At 41.6% G+C, this 25,248-nt stretch overlaps 1 protein-coding gene across 2 annotated transcripts in view; it reads right to left on the reverse strand.

Moving 5' to 3' along the window:
* Positions 1-5,975: 5,975 nt before the first annotated feature.
* The window catches only part of LOC131216981 (transcription initiation factor TFIID subunit 5), a 76,639-nt gene continuing 57,366 nt past the window's right edge, over positions 5,976-25,248 (reverse strand). The window contains exons 16-19 of one of the 2 annotated variants that reach the window (XM_058211636.1): positions 18,876-19,141; positions 7,109-7,204; positions 6,936-7,011; positions 5,976-6,086 (exon numbers count right to left, since the gene is read on the reverse strand). In XM_058211636.1, the coding sequence (XP_058067619.1) occupies positions 6,033-6,086; positions 6,936-7,011; positions 7,109-7,204; positions 18,876-19,141 (492 nt within the window). In that variant the 3' untranslated portion in view covers positions 5,976-6,032. Of the gene's footprint in view, positions 6,087-6,935; positions 7,012-7,108; positions 7,205-7,508; positions 7,784-18,875; positions 19,142-25,248 lie in introns of those variants that run through there. The other variant, XM_058211637.1, reaches the window with a different exon arrangement.

The raw sequence follows: 25,248 nt of genomic DNA on the forward strand, positions 1-25,248 counted from the left end.
GTTGCTGATGTCGCACAGGTGGACACCTTTGCCACGTGAGGCGAGTGGAATTTGCACTCACCTTCTTTTTGAAGTGCCCCTCTTCAAATGTTAATGTTTGGTACATGGTCTAATAATGGTGAGGCCCACCACTGATCTTCGCCTAGCACCGTTGTCGGTGTTGGGGCATGGGCAGTACTCAATCCATATCCCATGATCTATTATCTTTTTGACTTATATTAAGTCCTAGTTGTATATTATTGTGTTGGTGATGTGGTAGGGTATGATTGAATGGTGGTCAGTGTGAAGATGGAAACAAGCAAATTTGAAAATTATTAGGTCGGGTATGTACTTGAGCTGCCCATAACAGGAAATGGGGAGCTACGTAGGACTTATCTTGATGCTTGTGAGAAATCCACCTAATCCATACGTTTTGTCTAATCATATCAAGATATGAGCCCAAAATTGAGGTAAATCCAAAATTCAAGTGGGCACAAGATAACAAATAATGATTATTAAACTTTTATTGTTGAAACATTCAGGGGGCCACATAAGTTTTGAATTAGGCTAATGTGTTTGTGTTTTCAATTCATCTTTGTAAGATTAGGCTAATGTGTTTGTGTTTTCAATTCATCCCAATAGGAATGACCTTGCGAAGGTTATGAATAGCATATGAAATATTACCATGGACCGTATGTATTTCTCTCATCCAGTCATATATATTTTGGATCAGCCTCAATTTTGTGCCCATGTTGGACCATGATTTGGCAAAACTAATGGCCCGGATGGATTTCTAACAATTGTCACATGGGACACCACCTAGCTTTTCTAAGACAAGAAATTCCTCAAAAAGGTTTTAACGTCCAATCTAATAGATATAGCGGTCTGCTGGCCATCTAATCAAATCCCATCATGTCTGGATATTAGTACATAAGACACAATACCCCATCCAATTGAACGGTTCAGATCCTCTTGAATGGATGACGTGTATCTTGTCACTGGCAATTTTAAAATTTTCGTCAATAACCTTATCCCCTTTTAAGTTGACGTGGAGTCGTAGGATGGGACAATAGAGAATAAGTGTGGAAAAATTGCCAACGGAAGTTGATCATGTGCGGGCATGGTAAGTCATGTGCCTCAATGACGATGACACATGTGATGCGTAAATGAACAAGATCCAACCGTCCATTCACTAGATCCCATAATGGATAGGCCACAGATCAAAAATTACACTATTTGGATGATCATAACCCTTTAAATGGTGGCATATGAATGGACGTTAAAAGACGAGAAATAGCAACGACTCGAATGCTCAGGCAAAAAGTTCATTTATTAGATGGTTAGGGCAGCTCAATCAACAAAGCTTTTGGCTGGTGACCAACCAATTGTGGCGGGGTCCACAGGATGTGTGGTTTGGATGTATGAAGGGCATTAAATTCCTTCCTCGTGACTATGAAGTAAAAGAACAACCACAGCCGTTGATTTTGAAAAGTTGGGTTCTGTGGGGCCACTTAGGTTCCATTCAGAAATGAGGAATAAAAAATAAAAAAAATAAAAAACAAATCAAGTTTCCTAGTCGTTTGGTCACACTAGTTAAAGGAAGGGTTTGGATTGCTTTATTTTATTTTATTTTTAGTCCATGCATTTGATGTTGGCTTGTCGTGTTAAACTTCAATACCTAAATTTCCTAGGATCTTTGTTTTGTATTAGTTTCTCTTCATCGTCTTCTTATTATAAGAAGAATGGTATGCTGTCATATCCTTAATAACGTTATTGACTAATAACGACCGTTGGATATTGAATAGAAAGTTGTCCCTCTGTTCATAAACACCGTATAAAACGGTCAAGCATGGACCCGACGGCCACGGTTAGTTGACTCAGAGATGGAAACTTGGATCGACTCGTTTGGTCTTGAGTTGAATCATGACTTGTCCAAGTTGAGTGATGGGTGACTCAAGGTGTCGGACTAGGTAGGGTTTGATCGAGTCTGAGTTGAGGTGGATTAGCTGCGCTGGTCTTGTCCAAGTCTGGAAACCATTCCACCAACATAATAATTTATTATTAAGATTTATGAAGCTTGATCATCAGATGTGTATTGTGCATCCAAAGGCCAATTTCATAATTTTACATAGAATTTTATATAAAGCCTACTTCATTTAGAGTAATAGATATTTTATGAAAAGAGAGAGCTATCATTTATATTGAGAGTTATTTTTTCCTTTTCTTTTTTTTTTCTTTTTTTTTGGCCATCGAATAATTCATGTAATTCCGTAATTGTATCAAAAGGGAATCACGGAAATCTTTATATTATGGTTTGTATTTTCTTTTCTTTTTTCTACTTTCTTCTCGTTTCAATATTATTGCGCATATGTGGTGGAGATGGAATGTTTCTCTCAACATTTGTCAATGTGGTAGGTAAGGAAGTGACAATGGGCGGCTTGGACTCTTAAACTTGGCCTGAGCTCGGCTCGAGCTCCATGCCTGGGTTTGAAATCTAGCCCTTGGGTCTGGACTAGGGATCAAGCCAATAATGAATGACCTAGATGGACCCATTTGCCAGATCCAATTTATATAATCAGATTTGTCATTGATGATGAATTAAATAAAAGGAAAAAAGAAGATTATATTTGAACTATTTCAAACCTTTGATTATGTAAATCTTTTCTTTATACAGTTAGTCATAGCTCACCTGAATCCTTTATTAGTCCATTTAGGCAGTTAGCCGCCCTTGCTTAGGAAGTTTTCACGTGGGGACGACCAAATAAAAGCAATCAGGTGGGGCCCACCAATATGAGAATTGGGTTTTTTAGATTATATCAATCGGTCTCTAATTACGTTCAAGAGTAATTACACCAGAGGCTAGACAATATTCCTCTTCTTCTTAATATTAAGGGCCCATCGTGAATGGATGGAAATATCTCAACCCTTCAATAGGTGGCCAACAAATAGACAGCTAAAACATACAACAAGGGTTGATGTTTAGAGTATAGGAGAAGTTTATGTATGGGCCATCATCCATTGTAGGATTACAAGCCATTCTTCAGGTGGGGCCCGCCACGAAGATGATCTGGCCCAAAATCTGGCGGATCCACTCATCAAGCATGCAACATTTGCATGTGTGGACCCGCCTCATCTTACATGCTTTTTGCTCCAATAAATGATGGGCCTCAATTGAGTTGCTGTGTACAAGTGGGCCCCACATTCAAACCCTAGAATGGTGGGTCTCACAACAGATGGTCCTTGCACCCGAAAAAAAAAAAAAAAAAAAAGCCATTATTGTAGAAGTCCTAAGCTCTCATCAGGTGACCGTGGAATCCACCGTGACATGAGAAATTAAGAAAAGAGAAAAGTAGCAATAAGTACACATCCATGGCTAAGATTTTTCAATCCGGTAGATTTTCGCACCACGGTCAATCCACAATTAGACCCATCATATCAACGGATTGGACCCACATGGACAACAAAATGGACCATGGCGGCTAAAGGAGAAATAGCATGCCTTTGATTCAGAGCCAGACTGGGTCCAGGGACAGCCTCAGCATGGATTTCCACGTTTGTGGTCCAGGCAGGCTAAAGGGCGTCTCTTTTGAAAATATGAATTGGACTGGCCTGGGCCAGACCTACTGACAGCCTTAAACTTGTAAATAGGGATGCCAATGTGCCAAGCTGGCCCATCAGATTACTGGGACCACAAGCTCCAGAACTGACCCTAAAACTAACGGCCATTCATTAATCAAACCGGACTGAGGCTGTGTCTAGGAGCCCAGCCTGGCCCATTAAGAGTTTTAAGGGGCAATCTTGTGATATATCGTGCACCTTGAGGCAAAGCATAATCAACAGCCCAGATCTTGCACACGTGTGACTGTAGGTCTAGATTGTCCATATATATGGTACTATGAGGTGTGTCATGGATTGGCGTGATTCTTAGGCCCATCCACTCACCATGGAAGCGTGCATCTGATTGATGGGATGGATGTACTTCACGCATTACAGTGGGGCCCACAAAACTTAAACCTTCCCATGGGGTCGACCTCACACTGTGTTCATGAAGTTCCTGCTCTGGGAAGCTAGGTGGGCCCACCGTGAGATTTATGATGAATCTACTACTATTCATCCGTTTTGCCTCCTCGTTTTAGGACATGAGACCAAAATATATATATATATATATATGAGGCAGATCCAAAACTCAAGGAGGCCACACGAGGGAAAAGTGAAAAAAGAAATGACTATCATTGAAACCTTGCGAGGGTCCACCTTGATGTGAAATGCTTCCTGTAGACCAACCGTTAAAACCTTCCTGAGGTCCACCTTGATGTTTATATGCCATCCAAACCGTTTATAAGGTCATTTTCACTGGGATGAACCGAAAGAAAGAGAGGAAAAAAAAACAACAACCTAAACCTGCTACGTAACAATGGCCATACAAATGTTTCTACAGCGGATGTTCAATCCCCACTGTTTCCTCTCATACAGCCCACTTGAGTTTTGGATCTGCCTCAATTTTTGTCTCAAAATGGATGGACGAGGTGGATTTATCAAAAACATCACGGCGGGCCCCACCTAACTTCCCAGTGCAGAAACTTCCTGCGAACAGGAAATCCGCATCCGTAGGAAACGTTCTAGTAAGAACTCGTGGGAACCCTTCTATCTCTCAGTGATGTGTGCACAAAATTCCGTTCGCATGAAGGCCATGTTGACTCTTGGCTCTTGGTGGCCCACTGTAACGTGTTCTACAATCTATTCCAGAACATAAGATGTGTTAGTTCATGTTATTCCCAAGGCTCAAAAATTAGCCTCATTCATAATTTAGATGGGCCACACCAAAACAGTTGGTAGGCAATGCCCACTCCTTATCTACTTAGTGTGATGTGTATGCACAATCCACTCGGACCAACAGTTGCATCAACTGTGAGGCGTAGGGCCCAAAAATCAGGCTAACTCATTATTCAATGGGCCACACCAAAAGAAACGATACATTCTGCACTCTCACAGAAGGAGGATAAAAAAAAAAAAAAGAGCGTTGTTTCTTATCTCTGAAATTAAAATTGAGTCACACGTGTAATGGAAGGAGTGGAGGTTTTAAAACATCATGCTGGCCCCCAAAAAGCTGCCCGGTTTACTACATAAACCGGAGACGTGGGTTGCATGCCGACCCTGCTAGCGCTATTAGTTGGGGCTCTCTGGTCCCAGCATGATGTATGTGTTTTATCCAGGTGGTCCATCCAGCCAACTCATTTTAGGACATGAACTCAACAGTCATACACCATTCATTACCAGTAGCCAAGAGGACCCTAATCCGACATCAAAGTCTAGTGTTATGCTTCATCTGTCCTAGTAAAATATGTTGGACACTAGTCCATGATCTTAAAAGTTTCGCTGTGTATTGTTTCCCATAAAATAACAGAATAGGACCCTCGTGGACAGGGAAGAGTGGTTGAAGAAGTGAATCGTATACACACAAATGTGGCAGACAGGTTTAGATCCGAGCCATTCATTAGGCATATACCAACATGAACATGCCCTGGACAAAAAACAAATCAGGATACATCAGATGGACCATACACGTACAACACAATTGGAGAGTTAGAAAAATGGTCAATGGTCCATATTCAACGAGAGGCCCATCTACCCAATTATCATGCAAAGGCATGTTCATGGATTTGGGTTAATGGCCCTGATCACACAAAGTGCCACAATTCACCCCTTTAATCTCTCGTTGCAAATCATGTTAGCATCTCTCATTTCAATTACTAATAGAACTAGCAAAAAAAACAAAAAATCAATATATATATATATATATATATATATATATATATATATATATATCCAAGTACAGGCTCATAGTACAATCTCAACTGTTACATAATGATAGTACAATCTCAGCCGTTACATAATGACTCTTCAACGAATACCTAGATAGCCCAAGATAATACTGTACAATAAATTTTGGAAAAGAAGTCCCAACTTTTCAGTCAATTTTTTATTTTTATTTTTTTTAAGGTGAGGTTGCATGTGAAATAAATAATCATACATGCTGCAAAGGTATCTCATATTCATGCACCTTTTGAGAGAACTCCGGCCGCAAATAAAAGATTCCTCCGAGAGAACTGCCCATGAATAAGAAACGAACATCCATTCATCAGACTCTTTATCTCCAATGAGCTCTGCTAAGCCCAAACACAACATCAACCACAGCCACATGGGGGGCATTCCCTTACATGCATAACATGGCCCCTGCCATGTAGACAATCCGGCCAAAGGATTAGACCAGTCCAAACATCAGAAAGGCCACATATGTACAGAGACAATGGTCAGTTTAGAAATAATCAATGGTCCACTTCAGAGTAAACGTTTGGCCCAACTGATGAGTGTACCAACCTTGTTTTTGGGCCAAGACATATTGGGCCCAAGGCATGCCGGGCTCGGATGCACAAATTTGGCAGGTTTCTGCTGCATCCGAGTAGACACTTGTGGGCTTAGCAGAACTCATTTTGTATTAGCAACAAGAAATATACAAGACGAGGGCCCATTGGGGTCCTGATGCATCAGAAGTGAATATCATCTTAACGCCACATGTCCACATTCTGTACAAGTGGGGCCCATGGTTTGGTGATCCAAACTATTGATTGATGAGCCTCAGGGTGGGAGGTTGCCTCCAAAATCTTCCATTTTAGAGTTACATAGCCATTTAATCTTTGGCACTTTTTTTCTGGCCCTTATATTTTTCTCAACTAATTTCTGGAGAGCTGATCAAAGGATCAGGATCTTCCAATCTGGAAAATATTTGGGGCATCTCTCATCCATAGCAGGGCTCATCATAAACAATCACAAAGTCACTGGTCCCTTCAGGACACCACACATCCCAACGCATTAGGAACTAAAAACTAATCCAGAAAGTAAAAGATGATGACTGCATTGTTGCCTTTATTGATGGTAATCAAGGATTTGCTCCTTACCCGCAGAGAATAGACGGGGGTGGATTTGGTAGGCAGAGCCTTTAATGATCTCAGCCTGTTTGCGCTTCCACTTTTGCTGATCAAAAGACAGTAGGATGTTAGCTTCTCTCAAAGAGAAGGCTGACATGCATGCAATCTTTGGTAAGCAATCTTTGGTAATGTTGGCAACTCACCTGTCTTCTGTCTTTGGGGCCTTTGTGCTTGCAGTAACATCCCATAGCTTTACAGTGCAATCTGCAGACCCAGATGCCAGCAGTGAACCTTCACAGCTGAGAAATACAAAAGAGAGAGAGGGAGTATTAAGACGCATGGCAATGTAATGTTGACAATGTGATGAATTAATGTCAACCCATATCCCGTGATAAAGATACATTTTAACAGCTGTTTGATCAAAATGAGAGACTCAAAACTTCCATGATTGTGTTCAAGTAAGAACCAATCAGTTCCTGCACAAGTGGATAAGAGGACTGAGTTTTTTTTTTTTTTTTCGTGACAGACATGGTAACATGGAACACAGGTGCAAGATCAGGGTCATTAATTAGGTGCATCTTACATGGAACATGCCATGGCCCAACAATCAAGGGAGTCCACTAATCGAGTGGGTGAGAAGTGTATGTTAAACATCAGAAATAGGTCATTTTTAGAACTATCCATATCATGCATGTTAGACCCAATTTGCTACAAGCCTCTTTCCTTAGTTGGGGGGGAAAAAAAGGTTGCATGGAAGCCTGTTACAGATGAGAAAAGCCTCATGGTTTTAGCCGCTGAAAGTCACACTTTGCATGCATGGGTTTTTAGTGGCTGTAAGTCACACGTCGCTGCAAACTGATAATTAGAGACACGCGTGCCTGCACGTGCATATGCACAAATAATAGTAAATCAAAGTTTGAACCTTCGAATCGTATTACAGTCATCAAAGCTTAATCAGCTAGTAATCAACACCCACTAAATCCAAGTCACTGCATACTGTTTTTAGCACAGAGGAAGGAAATTGATTTTCCAACAAAGTGGTGGATAAAAAAGCAATGAATGTGTGTGTGTGTGTGTGTGTGTGTGTGTGTGTGTGTGTGTGTGTGTGTGTAATGGTCTCCTACGAACCATCCCGCAGGATACCTTGGTGCGGTCCAATTCCCATTGGTATTGGGAACTTAGACAAGGTGGATGTAATATAATAAGTTTGTGAAATCCACTCTAACTATTATGTTATTGATGGAAATTTATCCATAGGGCTAAAAAACCATCCGGATTAATGATTCAGGTGGGCCACACCAAGACAAGCAATCAGAGAGGGGACACCTACCGTTGGATTTTTACATTGCTCACAATCATGTTTATGTGAAATCCAATCCAATTATTATCTTTTTCATGAAAATTCATACATGGGGACGACAAATTAGGCCCATGAGTGATTTATGTGGGCTACACCAAGTGAAAAAATTTGAATGAGGGATATTCTTTGCACTATTTCTTCTCACGTGGCCCACTTGAATTATGAATGTGGCTAATGTTTTACCCTATATCTAAATTCGCATCACACACCTTGTGATTGGAGTGGATTTCAAATACACATCACTATGGGATCCATCCAAGATCTTTCCATCTTGATTTGCTCGCACAAAGCTCCTTCACGTCATTGCATGCAATGATATGCATCCCTTCTCCCATTGCTTCCTTTAGTGTGGCCCACCTTAATCATAAATCTACCTATTATCTTAGCCCTACAGCTAAATTTCCAACAGTTACCTAATGGTCGGAGTAGATTTCACGTACGCATAACTATAGGGCCCACCCTATCCAAGTTCCTAAGAGGATAGGGAGGTGGAGTGCACAAAGGGGACGCGGATTAGATACTGACAGGTTGAGTAGCGAGACTCACTACTAAAGTGACATCACCAAGTTCTGTGGACCCCACTATAATGTATGTGTTGTATCAACAACGTCCATCCATTTGGAGATATTATTTTAAGCCATGATCCAGAGAATGAGGTAGATCCAAAGTTTTAGTGGACCCCACCGTTGAAACCTTTCCAAGGCTCACCATGACGTTTTTTCGAAATCCAACCTATTCAAAAGTTAACAAAGACATTAAAGAAGGGAAAATACAAATATAAGCTTGATCGAAAACTTTTGTGGCCTTTAGAAGTTTTTAACGGTGGCGTCACTCTCCCCACTGTTTTTTGTGGTGGGGTCCACTGGAGCTTTGGATGCAACTCATTCTTTAGATATTACCCTAAAATGATCTCTCCAGATTGATGGACGGCATGGATACAAAACATATATCATGGTGGGGCCACAGAATTTGGTGACGTCACTTCTCAACCTGTCAGTAGCCAATCCGCGCCCGCACAAAGTTCTCTTGCGAGGAAGCGGATTGCATAGTGAGTAACTCACTACGCTTAGCGTACCGAGTATCTGTGCTGTCCACCATGATTCATGTATCGGATCTGCTCCGTCCATCCATTTTACCAAATAATTTTAAGGCCTGGGCCCAAAAATTAAGCATATCTACGACTATTCAAACGCGGCCACCTGTCCCTAACGTGTCTGCCTCGACGAAATGCCTCGACCTTCGTCCCGACTCTCTCGCGCTTTCGCCCGGGTTTCATCACGTTGATGCATCTTGCCTCTCATCCGAACCAAATCTCCCACACATGTCGGGTCCCCCCTATCTTCTATCCCTTTCTGATTTCGGGCCCAGGGACTCGGGTCCTTCCTGGCCTTTCAACTCCCTCATATCTGCAACTTCCTCTCCCGGCCCTTCTCCCTCCAAGTCTTCCCTGCCTCATTCCAATGCCAATCCCTCGAGGGATGACATCTTTGTCAGTCACCCCTCTAATTCTCAAGTTGTCTTCCCTCCCGAATTCTCCTGCCACTTCCCCCAGTCTCGTGACTGGGCGGATCTGGGCCCCATCACCCTGTTTCACGACCCTGACCCCGTCGATATCATTACGGCAGAACCTATTCAGATGTGTGCCGACTATCCGATTCAGCAGCAGATTAGTGATGTTCGGGATGGCAACGCAATCTCTTCGCGGGACGATTTATTTAAGTCTCTGCAGAGTAAGAAATGGATCAGGGACGCAGTTGGCCATGTGGGCAGGTCCCTTGGGTTACGCTTTGGAGATCGTGATGAAGACTATACTGCTCTCTTCCTCTACATTCAAAACAGAGGCAGACCCTTGGCATCTCCTTCTTCTTCGTCCAAACAGACACATAGATCCATAGGAAACAAAGAACTCCAAAGTCTATTAGACAGTCCGGGTCTGCTTGCTGCCCCTTCATCCAGGCACAGTCGTAAGGGTAGTCGGGGTAGTTCTGTTCTCCAATGAAAATCATCTCCTGGAATGTAAGAGGGCTGGGCTCCAGACAAAAGTGGAGCTTCATTAAGGAGTCCATTAGCAGGAATGACCCGGACGTTATTTGCCTTCAAGAAACGAAGATCCCTTCGTTCAGCAATTCTCTCTTGGCCACGTTGTGGCGCGCTAAGGATGCTCAGTGGGTAGCTTTGGATGCTTCGGGTTCCTCGGGTGGCATCCTTATATCTTGGAAATCTTCCAGATGGGAAGTCCTGTCAGTTGCCAAAGGAATCTTCTTGGCCTCTATTGTTATACAAGATAAGTCCTCTAAATTCTTCGGTCTCATTTTGGTGGTTTATGGCCCTAACGATGACTCCCTCACCTGTTTTTTGGGATGAATTGTCTGCCGCTAGACAAGCTTTCTCTGGTCCTTGCTGTTTTGTAGGTGATTTCAATGTTGTGCGTTTCGCCGAGGAACATTCTCGCAAAAGACAATCCATCCCCGCGATGATCTCTTTTTCTGACTGGATTCAAGCCCAAGAGTTGATCGACCCACCGCTCGTGGGATGATCTTTCACCTGGACTAACGGACGCAGAAACCAGATCCAATCTAGGCTGGATAGGTTCCTCGTCTCCCCTGCCTAGCTGGAGGCCTTCCCCTCTGCACTCCAACGGGCCCTCCCGAGAACCACCTCTGATCATTGCCCCATCATGCTGTTGTTGGAAGACCTCAATTGGGGTCCGAAGCCATTTAAGTTCAATTCGTCGTGGTTACTTATCTCAGGTTTTCACCAAAAGGTCGAACAGTGGTGGGCTTCCTGCCATTTAGACGGATTTGTAGGGCATAAGTTATTATGCAAACTCAGGATGTTGAAAGACAAGATTAAAGCGTGGAGAGAGGTAGAAATGCGCAATCGCGAGGCTGAAATGGAAGTTCTTCTCCAGGAATTACAGAGCATTGATTCTGACGCAGAGGGTGGCCCTTTAACAGCTGAAATCTTAAACAGACGTATTCAAATCATTCAAATCATTCAGTCCATTTCTAATAAAGCTCTCGAAGAAGAATTTTCTTGGAAAATCAAATCCAGGGCTAGATGGATCTCTCAAGGCGACAGAAACACAGTTTTTTCACACCATTGCGAATATGCGATCCCGTGCTAACGCCATTCTCTCCATCTCTATCGATGGTGTCCAATCTGCTGATAGAAAGGAAATCTCGAATCACGCGGTCAAACATTTTAAGGACCTCCTATCTGCTGATTGCTGGAACAAGCCTAATCTCAATAGCCTTGACTTCAAATCTCTCGATGATCATGATGCTGCTATTCTTGAAGGTCCTTTTTCTGATGAAGAGGTGAAATTGGCTTTGTGCTCCATGGGTGGTGATAAATCCCCAGGTCCTGATGGCTTCCCCATGGCGTTCTTTCAATCCTTTTGGGATCTTCTCCGTCATGATATGATGAATTTTTTCCACGAATTTTATCTCAGGGGCAGATTATCAAAAGGTCTTGGTGCCTCTTTCATTGCGTTAATCCCTAAGATAGCTGGTGCTAATTCTTTCGCTGATTTCCGGCCAATTAGCCTCATCGGGGGCCCCTACAAAATCCTAGCAAAAGTCCTGTCTCTCCGTCTATCTTCGGTGATTGAAAAGATTATTTCCAACTCTCAACATGCATTCATCAGGGGTAGACAGATAATTGACTGCGCGCTGATCGCAAACGAGTGTCTTCACTCCTGTTACAAATCCGGATCCGAAGTCATTTTCTGTAAGCTGGATATCAAGAAGGCATATGACCATGTTGACTGGGACTTCCTCCATTACCTCATGGGGCGCATGGGCTTCGGGACTACATGGCGTCGATGGATCAAGGCATGCATTGGATCCGCTCACTTCTCTGTTTTAGTCAATGGTTCCCCACATGGCTTTTTCAAAAGTTCGAGAGGCATCAGGCAAGGCAACCCTCTTTCTCCGCTTTTATTCCTTCTTGTAGGTGAAGCCCTCTCTCAGATGCTTGCTCGCGGGCAACAAGTCGATATCCTCAAAGGCATTTCTATGCCGGGAATCCGTACCCCTATTTCTCACATCCAGTTCGCTGATGACACATTAATATTCTCAAAAGCGGCCCCCACATATATCGACAATCTTCATGATTCGCTTATCTGTTTTGAGGCAATTTCTGGTATGAAAATCAACATGTTGAAGTCCAAAATCTATGGCATTAACATCTCGGACGAAGATCTATCCTCTCGCTATCCACATGGGTTGTGCGGTTGCCCGTTTTCCTTCCACTTTTGTCGGTCTCCCTCTATGCATTGGGTCCCCCCCCCCCCCCCCCCCCCCCCCCCAATTCTATGTGGGACAGAGTGGTTAACAGATTTCAGAAGCTTCTAGCCAGATGGAAATGTCATTATCTCTCCATGGGGGGTCGATTAACGCTTATCAAATCGGCTCTATCCAATTTACCAGTTTATATCATGTCTCTTTTCCGATGCCCTTCCTCAGTTCTCTAGCGGATTGACAGACTTCGTCGCGATTTCCTCTGGTCTAGTAAAGATTCCCAAAAGAAATTCCATCTCCTGGACTGGCATCACGTCTGCAAACATTTTTGGGAGGGAGGCGCTAGTATCAGAAATTTAAAATACATGAATCGGGTGCTTCTTGGTAAATGGTCTTGGAGATTGGCCTCAGATAACAATGCCCTCTAGAACGCTATTATCAAAGGAAAATATGGCATATCTCAAGGTAGCTGGTGGACAAAGGAATCTACATCCTATAGATCCTCCTCTGTTTGGAAAGGGATCCAACGAGCTAGAAAGGAAGTCATTGCTAACACTGGTTTTCGGCTTGGCGATGGCACTCTCATAAATTTCTGGGACGATAAGTGGATGGGCAACGTTCCTCTTAAATCCCTTTTCCCGAATATCTATCGGCTTAGTTCTGATAAGTCCATCCCTGTTGCTCGTTGTTATGAATTCCATCCTTCCGGTATTGTATGGTCCGTTGATTGTACTCATAATCTTCACGATTGGGAAGTTGACGAATATGTGAACCTCCTCGATCGTCTTTATCAAATGATTCCGAATACTGTGGATCAGGATAGGCCGATCTGGCTCTTGGAAAAGTCCGGGTCCTTCTCAGTCAGATCTCTCCACTCTCTTCTTTGCTTGCCTCCATCCCTTTCGGAGTGCTCCGCTCAATTCATTTGGAAGGACCCGGCCCCTCCAAAATTCATCTGCTTCACCTGGTTGGTTGGGAGAAAACGGATCCTTACTGTTGATAATTTAAGGAAGCGAGGCATGCAAATTGTTAATGTCTGTCTTTGTTGCATAAAGGCGGAAGAAATGGTCGAACATCTCCTCATGCATTGCCAATTTATCTCCAATTTATGGTCGATCGCGTTCAGAAAATTCAAGGTTTCTACTTGTCTTCCACAATCTCCATCTGAGCTCTTGCCATTTTGGCATGGGTTTTAAGTTCGGTAAAACCCAATCTCGGGTGTGGCGCATGATGCTTCTTGCTATTTGGTGGTCTACTTGGGAAGAAAGGAATAACAGGTGTTTCAACGATAACAGTTCTTCGGTCTATGCTGTTTGGGAGAGGGTGTTTCGTCTGGTTGTGGAGTGGTCTGTTTTAGTTGACGGTCTTTCTAGTCTTGACCTCTTATTTTTATCTTATTAGTGGTTCTGCTATCTCAACAGCCTTCTATTTTTCCTTCTTTCTTCTTTAATGTATTTCTCTAGTTATCTTTTTTTAAAAAAAAATGGACCACACAACAGGTAACAATTGAATTGAACGTCTACCGTTGAAAACTTCTTGGGGGCCACAGAAGTTTTGGATCAAGCTTATATTTGTGTTTTCCCTTCATCCATGTTCGTATGATCTCATGAACATGCTGGATGACAAATTAACATCATTGTGGGGCCTGGAAAGGTTTCAACAGTGGAAATCATTATCCCCACTGTTTCCTATGGTATGATCCACTTGATCTTTGGATATGCTTCAATTTTGGGCTCAACCCCTTAAATTAGATAGAAAAACGGATGGACGGCATAGATAGACAACATACATTCAAGGTGGGCCCAACTGAGTTTACTCAGTACGATAAGAGCATACTAAGTAACTCAGTACGCAATCCGATTTCTTCTTGGGGTGGAAATTGGACCGCACCAAGGTATCATGCGGGATGGTTCGTAGGAGACCACTATATATATATATATATATATATATATATATATATATATATATATATATATATATATATATATATATATATATATATATATAAGTCTGTAAAGCTATATTGAGAAGGGATATAAAAGACCTAGGAGGGTTCTAGAGATCTAAGAGACCATACTTGCAAGAATGCCACTTTAGTATATTCACAAGAACCATATAATGGCACAACTTGCATGCTAACACTCCCCCTCAAGGTGAGCATCTCTAGTTATAAGACAGCTAACTTGATCGTCCTTTAATAGAGCTTTGGTGAAAATATCTATTAGGTTGGTAGTGTGGGATGACAAACAGAGACTTCAAATATCCTTCTAAGCAAAGAGAACAGCTTCAATATGTTTACTTTGTACATGACCAACAGAATTGGATGCCATATAAGCAGTGTTGATACTCTGGCAGAAAGAGAGGGGGGAAAAAGGTCATTGGACTAGAAAGGAAGATGTCGAGGTCATTAAGTCAAAAAAAAAAAAAAAAATGAGGATGAAGAAGAAGAAGAAAAACCATTTAGTGTCAGCTACAAAGGAGGCTAGGGACTGATTCTAGATTTTGACACTAGAACAAGAAACACGGGTTACTTCTCGGCAGACCATAAAGGAAATTTGAATCATAATAGGCACAACATTCGATAGTGAGATGTTAGGGTACATGTTTCTAGTGAGGTGCTTACGTCTCTAGCTACGGTTTTTGGGTGTAAGATAGGAGAGTTCCCCTCTACATACTTGGGCCTTTCGTTGTGCATAGGGATGCCTTTGAAGCATTTGTGGGACAAAGTCATTGAAAGGATAGAGAGGAAATTAGCTAGGTGGCAATGTCGTTATCTTTCCTATGAAGGGAGGCTAACTCTCATTAAAGCGTCTTTGTTGAACTGCCTTTATACTTCATGTCTTTATTCAAGTGCCCCAGCTCACTGTTGGAAAGACTTGAAAAGCTAAGAAGGAAGTTCTTTTGGAAAGGCAATATGGACAATAGAAAGATTCATCTCCTCAGTTGGGGGAAGGTTTGCAAGCCCATCTCCGAATGGGGCTGGAATAAAAAATCTGGAGCTCATGAATATTGCTCTTTTTGGGAAGTGGATTTGGAAGTTCGGAACTGAAGAGGGCAGACTTAAGAGGTAAATTATTGTCAGCAAGTACGAGTCTTAAGGGGAAGGTTGGTTTGTGAAAAGATTCTCCCTTTACCGAGTGTCTGCTATTTGGAAAGCTATAGCGTCAACAGAACATTTGGTTCGCAAAAATATAGCCTTCGCCCTAGGGCATGCTAATCATATCAGATTCTAGATAGATGTGTGGAGTGGTGAGGGATCACTTGAGGAGGAATTTTCATGAATTGTCGCTCTTGCCCTAGATTGTGACATTACTGTTTCTCGATGCTTCTCCCTTTGCGGTGGCCAAATTGTGTGGTGTCCTCCATGTTGTAAGAATTTTTATGATGAGGAGGCTTTGGAGTTCATCGGTTCGTTGGATCATCTCAAGCTTGTTCCTTCAACCTAAGTTGAGGACTCCCTGATATGGAAAGGGCATCAATCCGGGAAATTCTCTATTCATTCCTTCTTCAGCATTCTAACAGAGCCAAACAAAGGCCCCGCTCCTTCAACTCCGTTTCACCATTGGTTTTACAGTGCTCCCCCTCGAGTGGCAATTTTTGTTTGGTTGGCGGGTTGCAAAAGAGTGTTGACTATTGATAACCTCTAGTGAAGATATCTTGTTCTCCATGACATATGTGATGCAGGACAATTAACCACTTGCTTTAAAAGCTCAAACTGATAGAGCATAGCGAATTAATCCATTTATCTCATAGCCCGGGACCCACATCCCATGGGTTAGAACCTCGGCTAAACCCCCCTCGTGAGCTCCACTTCACATGGGTTCCGCTTCACATGAGCCACCCGCCTCACCTCACACGGGCTGCCCACCCCGAGTGTATCCCTGCATCCCACAGGCCACCCCACTCGAGCCCAGTGTGAAAATGCCCCTGCATTAATATGTTTGTTATGAATGGCAAACATGGAGTTGATCGATCACTTGTTCATTCATTGTTCTTTTACTCGCATGATTTGGGAGTCATTCCTTGCCATGGCTCAGATTCCTTGGGTCATGCCTCGATCCATGGATGTCCTCCTTTGGGCGTGGCACGGAGGATGTGGTGGGAAAGATGGGAAAATAGCTTAGAGGCTTCTCATTATGGCCATATTTTGGGCAGTTTGAAAGGAGAGGAACGAGCATTGCTTTAGGAATGGCGGGACTTCCGTAAATAGAGTGATGTGTGTTATTAACAGTCTTGTCAAGAGTTGGGCTCGCAAGAGTTGAACTCTCGGTTTAGGTGTCACTCCTACTTTGAAGAACGCTTTGGACTTCCGTTCTTACTCCAGCCTCCTAGTTGTTATAATTGCTAACATTTTAGGACAAATACTTTCCCACTCCTGCACCTGAACTTGCTGTCAATTCCCTTCATGTTTCGTGCAACCATATGTTTGAAAACTGGGCTAAGATTTCAGCAAAGTCAAACCCTCTTGATTGAAGCCTAAGTCTTCAGTCATTCAATGGAGCCGTCCACCTGACGATTACGCTTATATACCCAGTTATAACCAGCAACAACTATATGAGGTGGATCAAAATGTAATTCTTCATCCCATATTTGATAATGGAGGACAAGTACTCCTCATCCATCTTAGCACACCATTGGAATCCCTAGAAGCTTTGGAGTAGGTGGATGGTTATAAATAAACATTGGTGGATGCCAGGGGAGTCGGACTCTCACTAGAAAGGCGATGTCAGCGAGGGAACAATCTGACAATTACACTTATATACCCATTTGCAACTGGCAACAACCATATGAGGTCTATCAGGATGTAATTCTTCATCCCATATTTGATAATGAAGAAGGGAAAGTACTCCTCAGTCTGACTCTCACTAGAAAGAGGATGTCAGCAAGAGAGCAATATGAGCATGAGCCTTGGAGCTTGTGGTTATGGTTATCGGATAAGAAGACACTGTTCCTATAGATGCTAGTGTTGGGGGTAAAATCAACCTATTCATGCAGCAAGGTCAGCGAGAGAGCAATCTGAGCATGAGCCTTGAAGCTTGTGGTTATCGGATAAGAAGACACTGTTCCTATAGATGCTAGCGTTGGGGGTAAAATCAACCTATCCATGCGACAAGGTCTTCCTATGGAGACTTTAGCATGTGGGAGTAGAGTCAGTAGACATGGACTAGGAAAGGCCCCAGCAGATAACAATGAACTTTAATAGAAGGTAGTTCTTCATACGAAAAGTTATCATCAAAAAGACCGTGCCAAGAACACTAACTTAAAAATGTCAAGACCAATGGCCCTTTGAACAGAGCTATATCTAATGAAAATGCAGTTCTTCGATTCATGGGTTAGTCATATTGCGATAGAATTGCTTCAAGAACTCAGTGAGGCTAAGCTCATTTACACTTAATCATGTGTCACATCTACAGCTTACTGTGAGGTATGAAGAAATGAATTCCTAAGCACCAACACATGTTCATTCACTACATGAAGATATCTGGATCTGAGCAAAAGATTCCATTTACTTCAGAGGATCCAGTGCCATCAATACTATCTGAATTACCCAGTGTTCAATATCAATAAACACGAAGTACAAGATATGGACCTCTCATCTTTTACATCCCATACCCCAAAAATCATATTGATTAGGTGACCCTAGCCACTGATCGTAGGATTCTAGAGTACGAACGGGTGGTGTAGGAAAAGCCCAATGGTTGAAGTTCAAATCAAAAATAAAAATAAAACCCTCTAATCAATGGCTGGAATCATCTAAATGCTGTATTGTTTTACATATGGCCTATCCATGGTATGGTATAATAGATGGATAGGCCAGATCCCATACATAGGTGCCAGTGCTTTGATATTGAGTGCTTGCTAACTTAGATATTAATATTTGGCATTAGATTCTTCTCCTCGGTTTCCGGATGGACCTTACCCTTACTATCATAATATCTAGGAGTAAAGAATCCAGCAACTTTATATTGATCCAAGTACGATCCACACCCTTAATATTAATAATATCCAGTAGTAGAGGTCATTTGTTTGGTCATGCATATAGTGATCCTAAAGAAGAGATTAGGCACTGTTCACAAGGCATAAATAAGGAACTTAAATCGATTTCTATTGCCGACAACTTCTGAGAATGTTCAATATTGGCTTCTTTCTTGTCATTTTATGGGAAGAAGACCCACAAAGAAGATGCATTTTCTTTCTTCAGGGTATCATCCAAATGAATAGATTTTGCTCTTGGGGAATGACAAGAAGAATGTCCAATGTGTAGCCTTGTCAAAAGCTGTCAGAAAAAGAATTGAAAACCCATTCCTGAGCATCTTGCTTGATAATATCAAGAAAAGTAAGAGAAAGAAGTCCAAGAAACTTCACCTGAAAGCGAGTGTCCATACACAAGAGGTGTGCCCCATTAAAGGTGTAACACAGCGACCACTTGATAGATCCCACATCATGATCGTCCCATCCTCATCTCCAGATGCCATATATCGCCCATCTGGTGACATTGCTAATGACAATATCATACTCCGGTGACCAATGAAAATACGAACACATTCCCCACTTTGAACATCCCATAATCTAACCGTCTTGTCACTAGACCCAGTTGCAATGTAGTTACAGTTTGCATGCCATTGAACACACTGAAATGACAAGATCCAATTTTTCAAAGAATCAGTTGACAGGATTCAGCAGGTGAATTACAAATATAAGAAACTTGCAATCAGCTATTGAGATAAACTTGGGTAAGCTGCAAGTTTGGTGATGAAACAGAAAGATTCAATGTCTTTCCCCTTTGGTCATGAAGTAGACCTCAGTTTTCCATTTGCAACATGCTATATCCAGAAATCAAGTAGAAAAGACTCCAACGCAACCAGGAGAAGAACTAGAAGTAAGCAGACGTCAACCCTTCAAGGAGGCCCAAAATATAAACTTGAAGAATAATGCAAAGTTGTGGTTTGACCAGTGGTTTCAATATCAATAATATCAGTCAATATAGCACCTGTGCAATATAAAATATCTAGCGAGTCAAAACTCCCTGGTATCATGCAATATATTGTCACTATTGCACAATACGATAATATAGCACTAGGTATCGACCAGGGCCACATTCTATAATTCCCTGGAATTGTCGATACCATATCGACGGTATCGATGATACTAGGTAACCGCCACCCCTTTTGGAATATTTAAAAATAAATAAATAAATAAAAATTGATAATAATATAAATAATAACTTTTTTAAAAAAGCAATTTCTCTGCAATTCCTTTGGGAGGATTTGTTCTAAATCAAATTCGGTAACTCGTTTCGAGTTGTTCCCCAAAAAAAAACTCATTTGCCTCAAGAACATCGAGATTGAAAACTGAAAATGGGCCAGAATCCCTTTCAATAAGAAATTTGTAATTTTCTTCATTGTAACTTCAATTTCTTTTTCATAATAGGTAGAAAGTAGAAACAACTTGCTAAGCCATGATAATGCATAATTTTTATGCAAATCATAGATTTGAAGCACCAGTTTTCAAATTTGGGGATAAGAGAAGACATTGGGAAAATTCCCAAAATCTTCCATTTTCACCCATTTAAATCGGAAGTATGGTGTCGAAAAATCACTGGACACTAGTTGTATGACTATCTATAGATTGGTGATAGTTTCCTTATGTTTTGACAAAATAAAATAAAATAAATAAATAAATAAATAAAGATATTTTTTAATTAAAATTTAGCAAAAATATTTTAAATTTCAGTTACTTTTAAGGAAAATCTCAAGACCTGGAACAGAGAAGTATATGGGGCAAAGAAAGCGAGCAGGCTGATTTTCTGGTAGAGATTCACAGCATTGTTGTTCGGGAAGAAGGGGGCGAATTATCCATTGAAGACAGAGAAAGACGGTCTGCTCTTTCGATCACATACTCCAAACATCTCAAGGAGAAAATCAAGTGGACGCAAAGGTCAAGGGCGCTTTGGCTGAAGGAGGGAGACAAGAATACGCATTTTTTCCAGGGGATAGCCTCTGCTAGGGCCTGTTCCAACAGGATTTCTTCCCTTCTAGTGGATGGACCAAGACTAGAGAAAAAGGACCACATGTGTGGGGCAATTGTGGGTATTTAGAAGAACCTTTTATCTAGAACCGGCTGAGACTAGATGGGTTCCATTTCAATAGCATCCTGGATGATCTCGCCGAATGACTGGAGAGGAATTTCTCCGTTGAGGAAGTGAAAGTAGCAGTGGATAGTTTGGGTCGTGATAAAACGTCATGGCCCAATGGTTTCACTTTTGCATTCTTTCAAGTATTTTGAATTACGGTTAAAATCGATATGATGGATTTCGTCATGGACTTCTTCACTTTAGATCACTTATCCCCGTAATAGGGGGGCTTCTTCATTGCTCTTATCACGAAAATGGAAGGAGCAGAGGGGTTGAAAGATTTCAGACTTATTAGTCTAATAGGGGGGCCATACAAAATTCTGGCCAAAGTTCTTGCATCAATATTCAAGGCCATTTTGGGGACAGTTATTTCTCCCAACTGGAGGGGCTTTGTGGGAGGTAGACAAATTATGACAGCACCCTCGTTGCTCACAAGTGTATCAACCCCTGGTTACAGGAAAAGAAAGTGGGAATCATTTGTAAACTCAACATCGAGAAGACCTACGATCACATCGAATAGGAGTTTTTGGATTTCATGTTGAAAAGACCGGGTTGCAAGGAGAAGTGGAGGAAATAGTCCAAGCTTGTGTCAATTCTTCTTCAATTTTGGTCCTTGTGAATGGAACGCCAAAAGGTTTTTTTAAATCGTCTCAGGGATCCTCTTTCTCTGTACCTTTTCCCAATCATCAGGGAAGTTTTTAGTCGTATGCTTGCTAGAGGCCAAGAGACCGGTCTCATCAGCAGTTTTTCCATCTCTAGAATGGAAGAACATGTTTCCTATCTTCAGTTCTCCGACGACACAATTATCTTCTGCGAAGCGGGCCCATTCATGGTTGACAACCTGCGAAAAGTGGTTACTTGCTATGAGGCGGTGTCAGGGTTGAAGATTAATACTGGGAAGAGCAAAATTCTGGGTATCCACCTACCTAAGGAAGAAGTTATCTACCTCGCATCTATATTTGGAAGCAAAGTTGGTTCTGTCCCCTTCACTTATCTAGGCCTTTCCTTATGCACAGGCAAACCGGCCAATCACTTGTGATACAAGGTGGTTGAGAGATTAGAAAGGAAAATATCTAAGTGTAAGGGTCGTTACCTCTTGCTAGGCAGTCATATCACCCTCATCAAATCAATTTTATCCAACTTACCGCTACACTTTATGTCGTTATTCGGGTGCCCTTAGAAAGTCAAGTAAAGGTTGGACAAGATGAGGGATTTCCTTTGGAGAGGATCCGACAAAGGCTTTAAATTCCATTTGTTGAAATGGGATTAGGTTTGTAAACCTTTTGATTGAGGCGGAGCGGCGGTGCAAGACTTGGGTGGCATGAATGTCACTCTTTTGGGAAAATGGCTTTGGCATTTCGGGGCAGAAGAGGGAGCTTTTTGGTGCGAGATCATGGTTGGCAAGTACAGTCTTAGGGAGGGTGGATGGGAAACAAAGAAACCTCTTTGTATGGAGCCTCCTACATTTGGAAATCTGTATCAGCTATTGGAGAGGAATTTTGGCAAGGCATATCATTCTCCATGGGCAACGGATCTAGGAGCAGATTTTGGGAGGACACTTGGAGTAGTGACTCTCCACTGTAGCTTGATTTCCCTAACCTCACTAACCTCGCCCTATCCAATGCTCTTAAAGTGGCGGATTGTTATTCCTTGTGATGCTTGTCCATGGTTTGGGATCCTCCCTGCAGAAGAAGCTTGTTGGATGGTGAAGTTGAAGAATTTGTAGCTCTTTTGGCCCATTTGCAGCAAATTCAAATTCTATGGTGTGGAGGAAACACACTTCAGGCCATTTCTCGATCAAATCCTTTTACAAGTAAATTTGGAATGTGCATGGCGAGAGCTGAGGGGAGCATGCAGATAATTTTTGGCACTTTGGTGTGCCACCCAAAGTATCAGCTTTACTTGGTTTGTGGGGAGAGAAGGTTCTAACGATAGACAATCTCAAAAAGAGATCCTTGGCCATTCCAAACATGCATTGCATGTGTTATCAAGACACCGAAACAATCGACCACTTATTCATCTTCAGCCCTTTCACATCTAAGGTTTGGGATTATTTCATAGATATTTTTGGGGATCATTGGATCATGCCAGGATCAGTTTGATAGTTGTTATGGGCATGGCACGGGGGAACAAGGTGAAGGAAAGACTAAACCATCTGGCTTTTGACACTCCTAGTGATTTCGTGGCCAGTTTAGGGTGAAAGAAACGGAGGCGCTTCCAAAACTCTTCCCGATCTGTCGAAGCAATCATGGAAGTGGCTAGATTTTTGCTTTAAAATAGGAAATCCTTGTCCTGTCATCTTTAGTGAGCTAGCTGCTTGTTGCTCTTGGCTGTTTTTCCTATCTTTTTGTATTTTTTTTTCCTGCTTTTGAAGGGTCTTTAATAAAAGTTTCCACACACACACACACACACACACATATATATATACATAACATTAAAATTTTAATGAGAATAAAATTACATTAAAAAATCAATTCTAAGTAATTTTTTAAAGAATTTGGACTTGGTACAAATTGAGAGTAGTTGATTTAGCAATCAGTTAGTGTAAGTTACCGAATTAAATAAATATAAATGGAATTTTTATTTTTCAATCCCTTTGGGAGTTAATTAAATTGGATATTTTGGCATTTGCAAAGGAATTTTTTATTCGGCTTCCCTCCCGTAAGAGTAGGGGCATACCTTTTGCGCCCACATTCCTAAGCTTGAAGGTGCAAATTGTCTGGGGAACTTTAGGCCTATTAGTCTCCTTGGTAGTCTGTACCAAATCATTGCTAAAGTGTTGAGCAAACAGTTGAGGGCTATGCTCCCCAAAGTCATCTCACCATTTTAGGGTGCCTATATTTCTGGAAGGCAGATCATCCATAGTGCTCCGATTGCCTATGAGTGTTTGGATTCCTGTCACAAATAGGGTAATCGGGGTGTGATTTGCAAATTAGACCTCGAAAAAGCATATGATCATGTTAACTTTTCCTTTCTAGATTATTTGCTGGGTCTATTGGGTTTTTGGGAGAAATGGAGGTGATGGATTCGATGTAGTCCTCAGCTACTTTCTTAGTTCTTATAAATGGGTCCCATTTTGGTTTCTTAAAATCTTCTCGAGATCTTAGATAGGGGGCCACTCTTTCTCCATTCCTTTTTGCGATTGTAGCAAAAGCCCTTAGTAAAATGCTATCAAAGGTCAATCTGCAGGGTTGTTTAGGAGCTTCTTAGTCTAAAATTTCTAGTCATCTTCAATTTGTGGATGATGCCATCGTATTTTGCGAGGCGGCTGATTCTTCCTGTTTAATCTGAAGACCTCAAACAGATGGTTTGAGGTTGTTTCAGGTTTGAATATTAATATGTCCAAAAGTGGATTTCTTAGAATAAATGTTCCCAAGGAGGATATCTCTCGTCTTGCAAGGATACTCAAATGTCAAGTTGGGACCTTCTCTTCCTCCCATCTCGTCCCCCTCTATGCCTAGTTAAACCGGCAACCCACCTTTGGGATAAGGTGTTGGAGAAAATGGAGAGAAAGTTGAGTCCTTAGAAGAGCAAGCTGCTCTAGCTGGGGGGTAGGCCAACCTTGATCAAATCGTCCCTCTCCAATCTCATTTTGTATTTTGTCATTATTCCAGTGCCCAAAGGTGGTCATCGAGCATATTGATAAGTTGCGTAGAGATTTCCTTTGGCGGGTGAAGCTTCTAATGGAAAATTTCACATTCTCAAGAGGAGAGAGACATGTCGTCCCTACGATGAAGATCAAGAGGTTGGAGGTTGTCAATTTTACATTGCCGGACAAATGTGTTTGGCGGTTTGTGTTGAGGCCTCTAGTTTGTCGAAGAAAGTTGTGGAGGCTAAATATGGCTCTTCCCCCACAAGTTGGTGGATTATAGACTCTTCCATGTACCGCACTTCTTAATAGGGTTTTGTTATATTAGCGGGTTGGGCAATCTGAGTTGTTCTCTAGGGCTGCTATTGGGGTTTTAGGTTTAGTTTGTTTTAGGTTGTTTCCTTTTTTTCCCTTTTTTTTTCTTTCTTTTTATCTTTTTGTTGTTCTATTTTGTTTTGTTGTCTCTTTTTCTTTTGGCCTTTGGCCCTAATAAAGTGCTTCATCTTTCAAAAAAATCGAATCTGATAAAATTTGAAAAAAAAAAAAAAAAAAAAAAAAAAAAAAAAAAAATTAGAAGAAGAAGAAGAAGAAGAAGAAGGAAAAAAAGAAAGAAAAGAAAAATTATGAGATGATATTGATTGATGTTTCTAACATACTTTTTATCTAATGTTGCCGTGTAGGGAGTAAAATGTGAATTCATTTTGGATAAAATTGTATCACTTCTATCAAACAACACATAGTTTAGGACCCTATCAGAGCAAACTTCTTGTGCATAATCATGTCTCTTTTAACATCTCTTGAAGTTTTATTGAAAAATTCTATCGTTTTCCCAATGTTTCCCTCAGACAATGAAATATCCCTGACATATGCGATGTTTCCCTTGCAATACCAATGTGTTTTTGTATCCCAAGGGAGCAATTACATGCATTGATGTTGATACGGCAAACACTAGGTAGGAATCTAGTTGCACGAAGAGTAAAGTGAAGCGGCAATACAATCAGGTGCAAAAGTAGGGA

The sequence above is a fragment of the Magnolia sinica genome, chromosome 10, assembly GCF_029962835.1.
Source record: "Magnolia sinica isolate HGM2019 chromosome 10, MsV1, whole genome shotgun sequence".
NCBI lineage: Eukaryota > Viridiplantae > Streptophyta > Magnoliopsida > Magnoliales > Magnoliaceae > Magnolia > Magnolia sinica.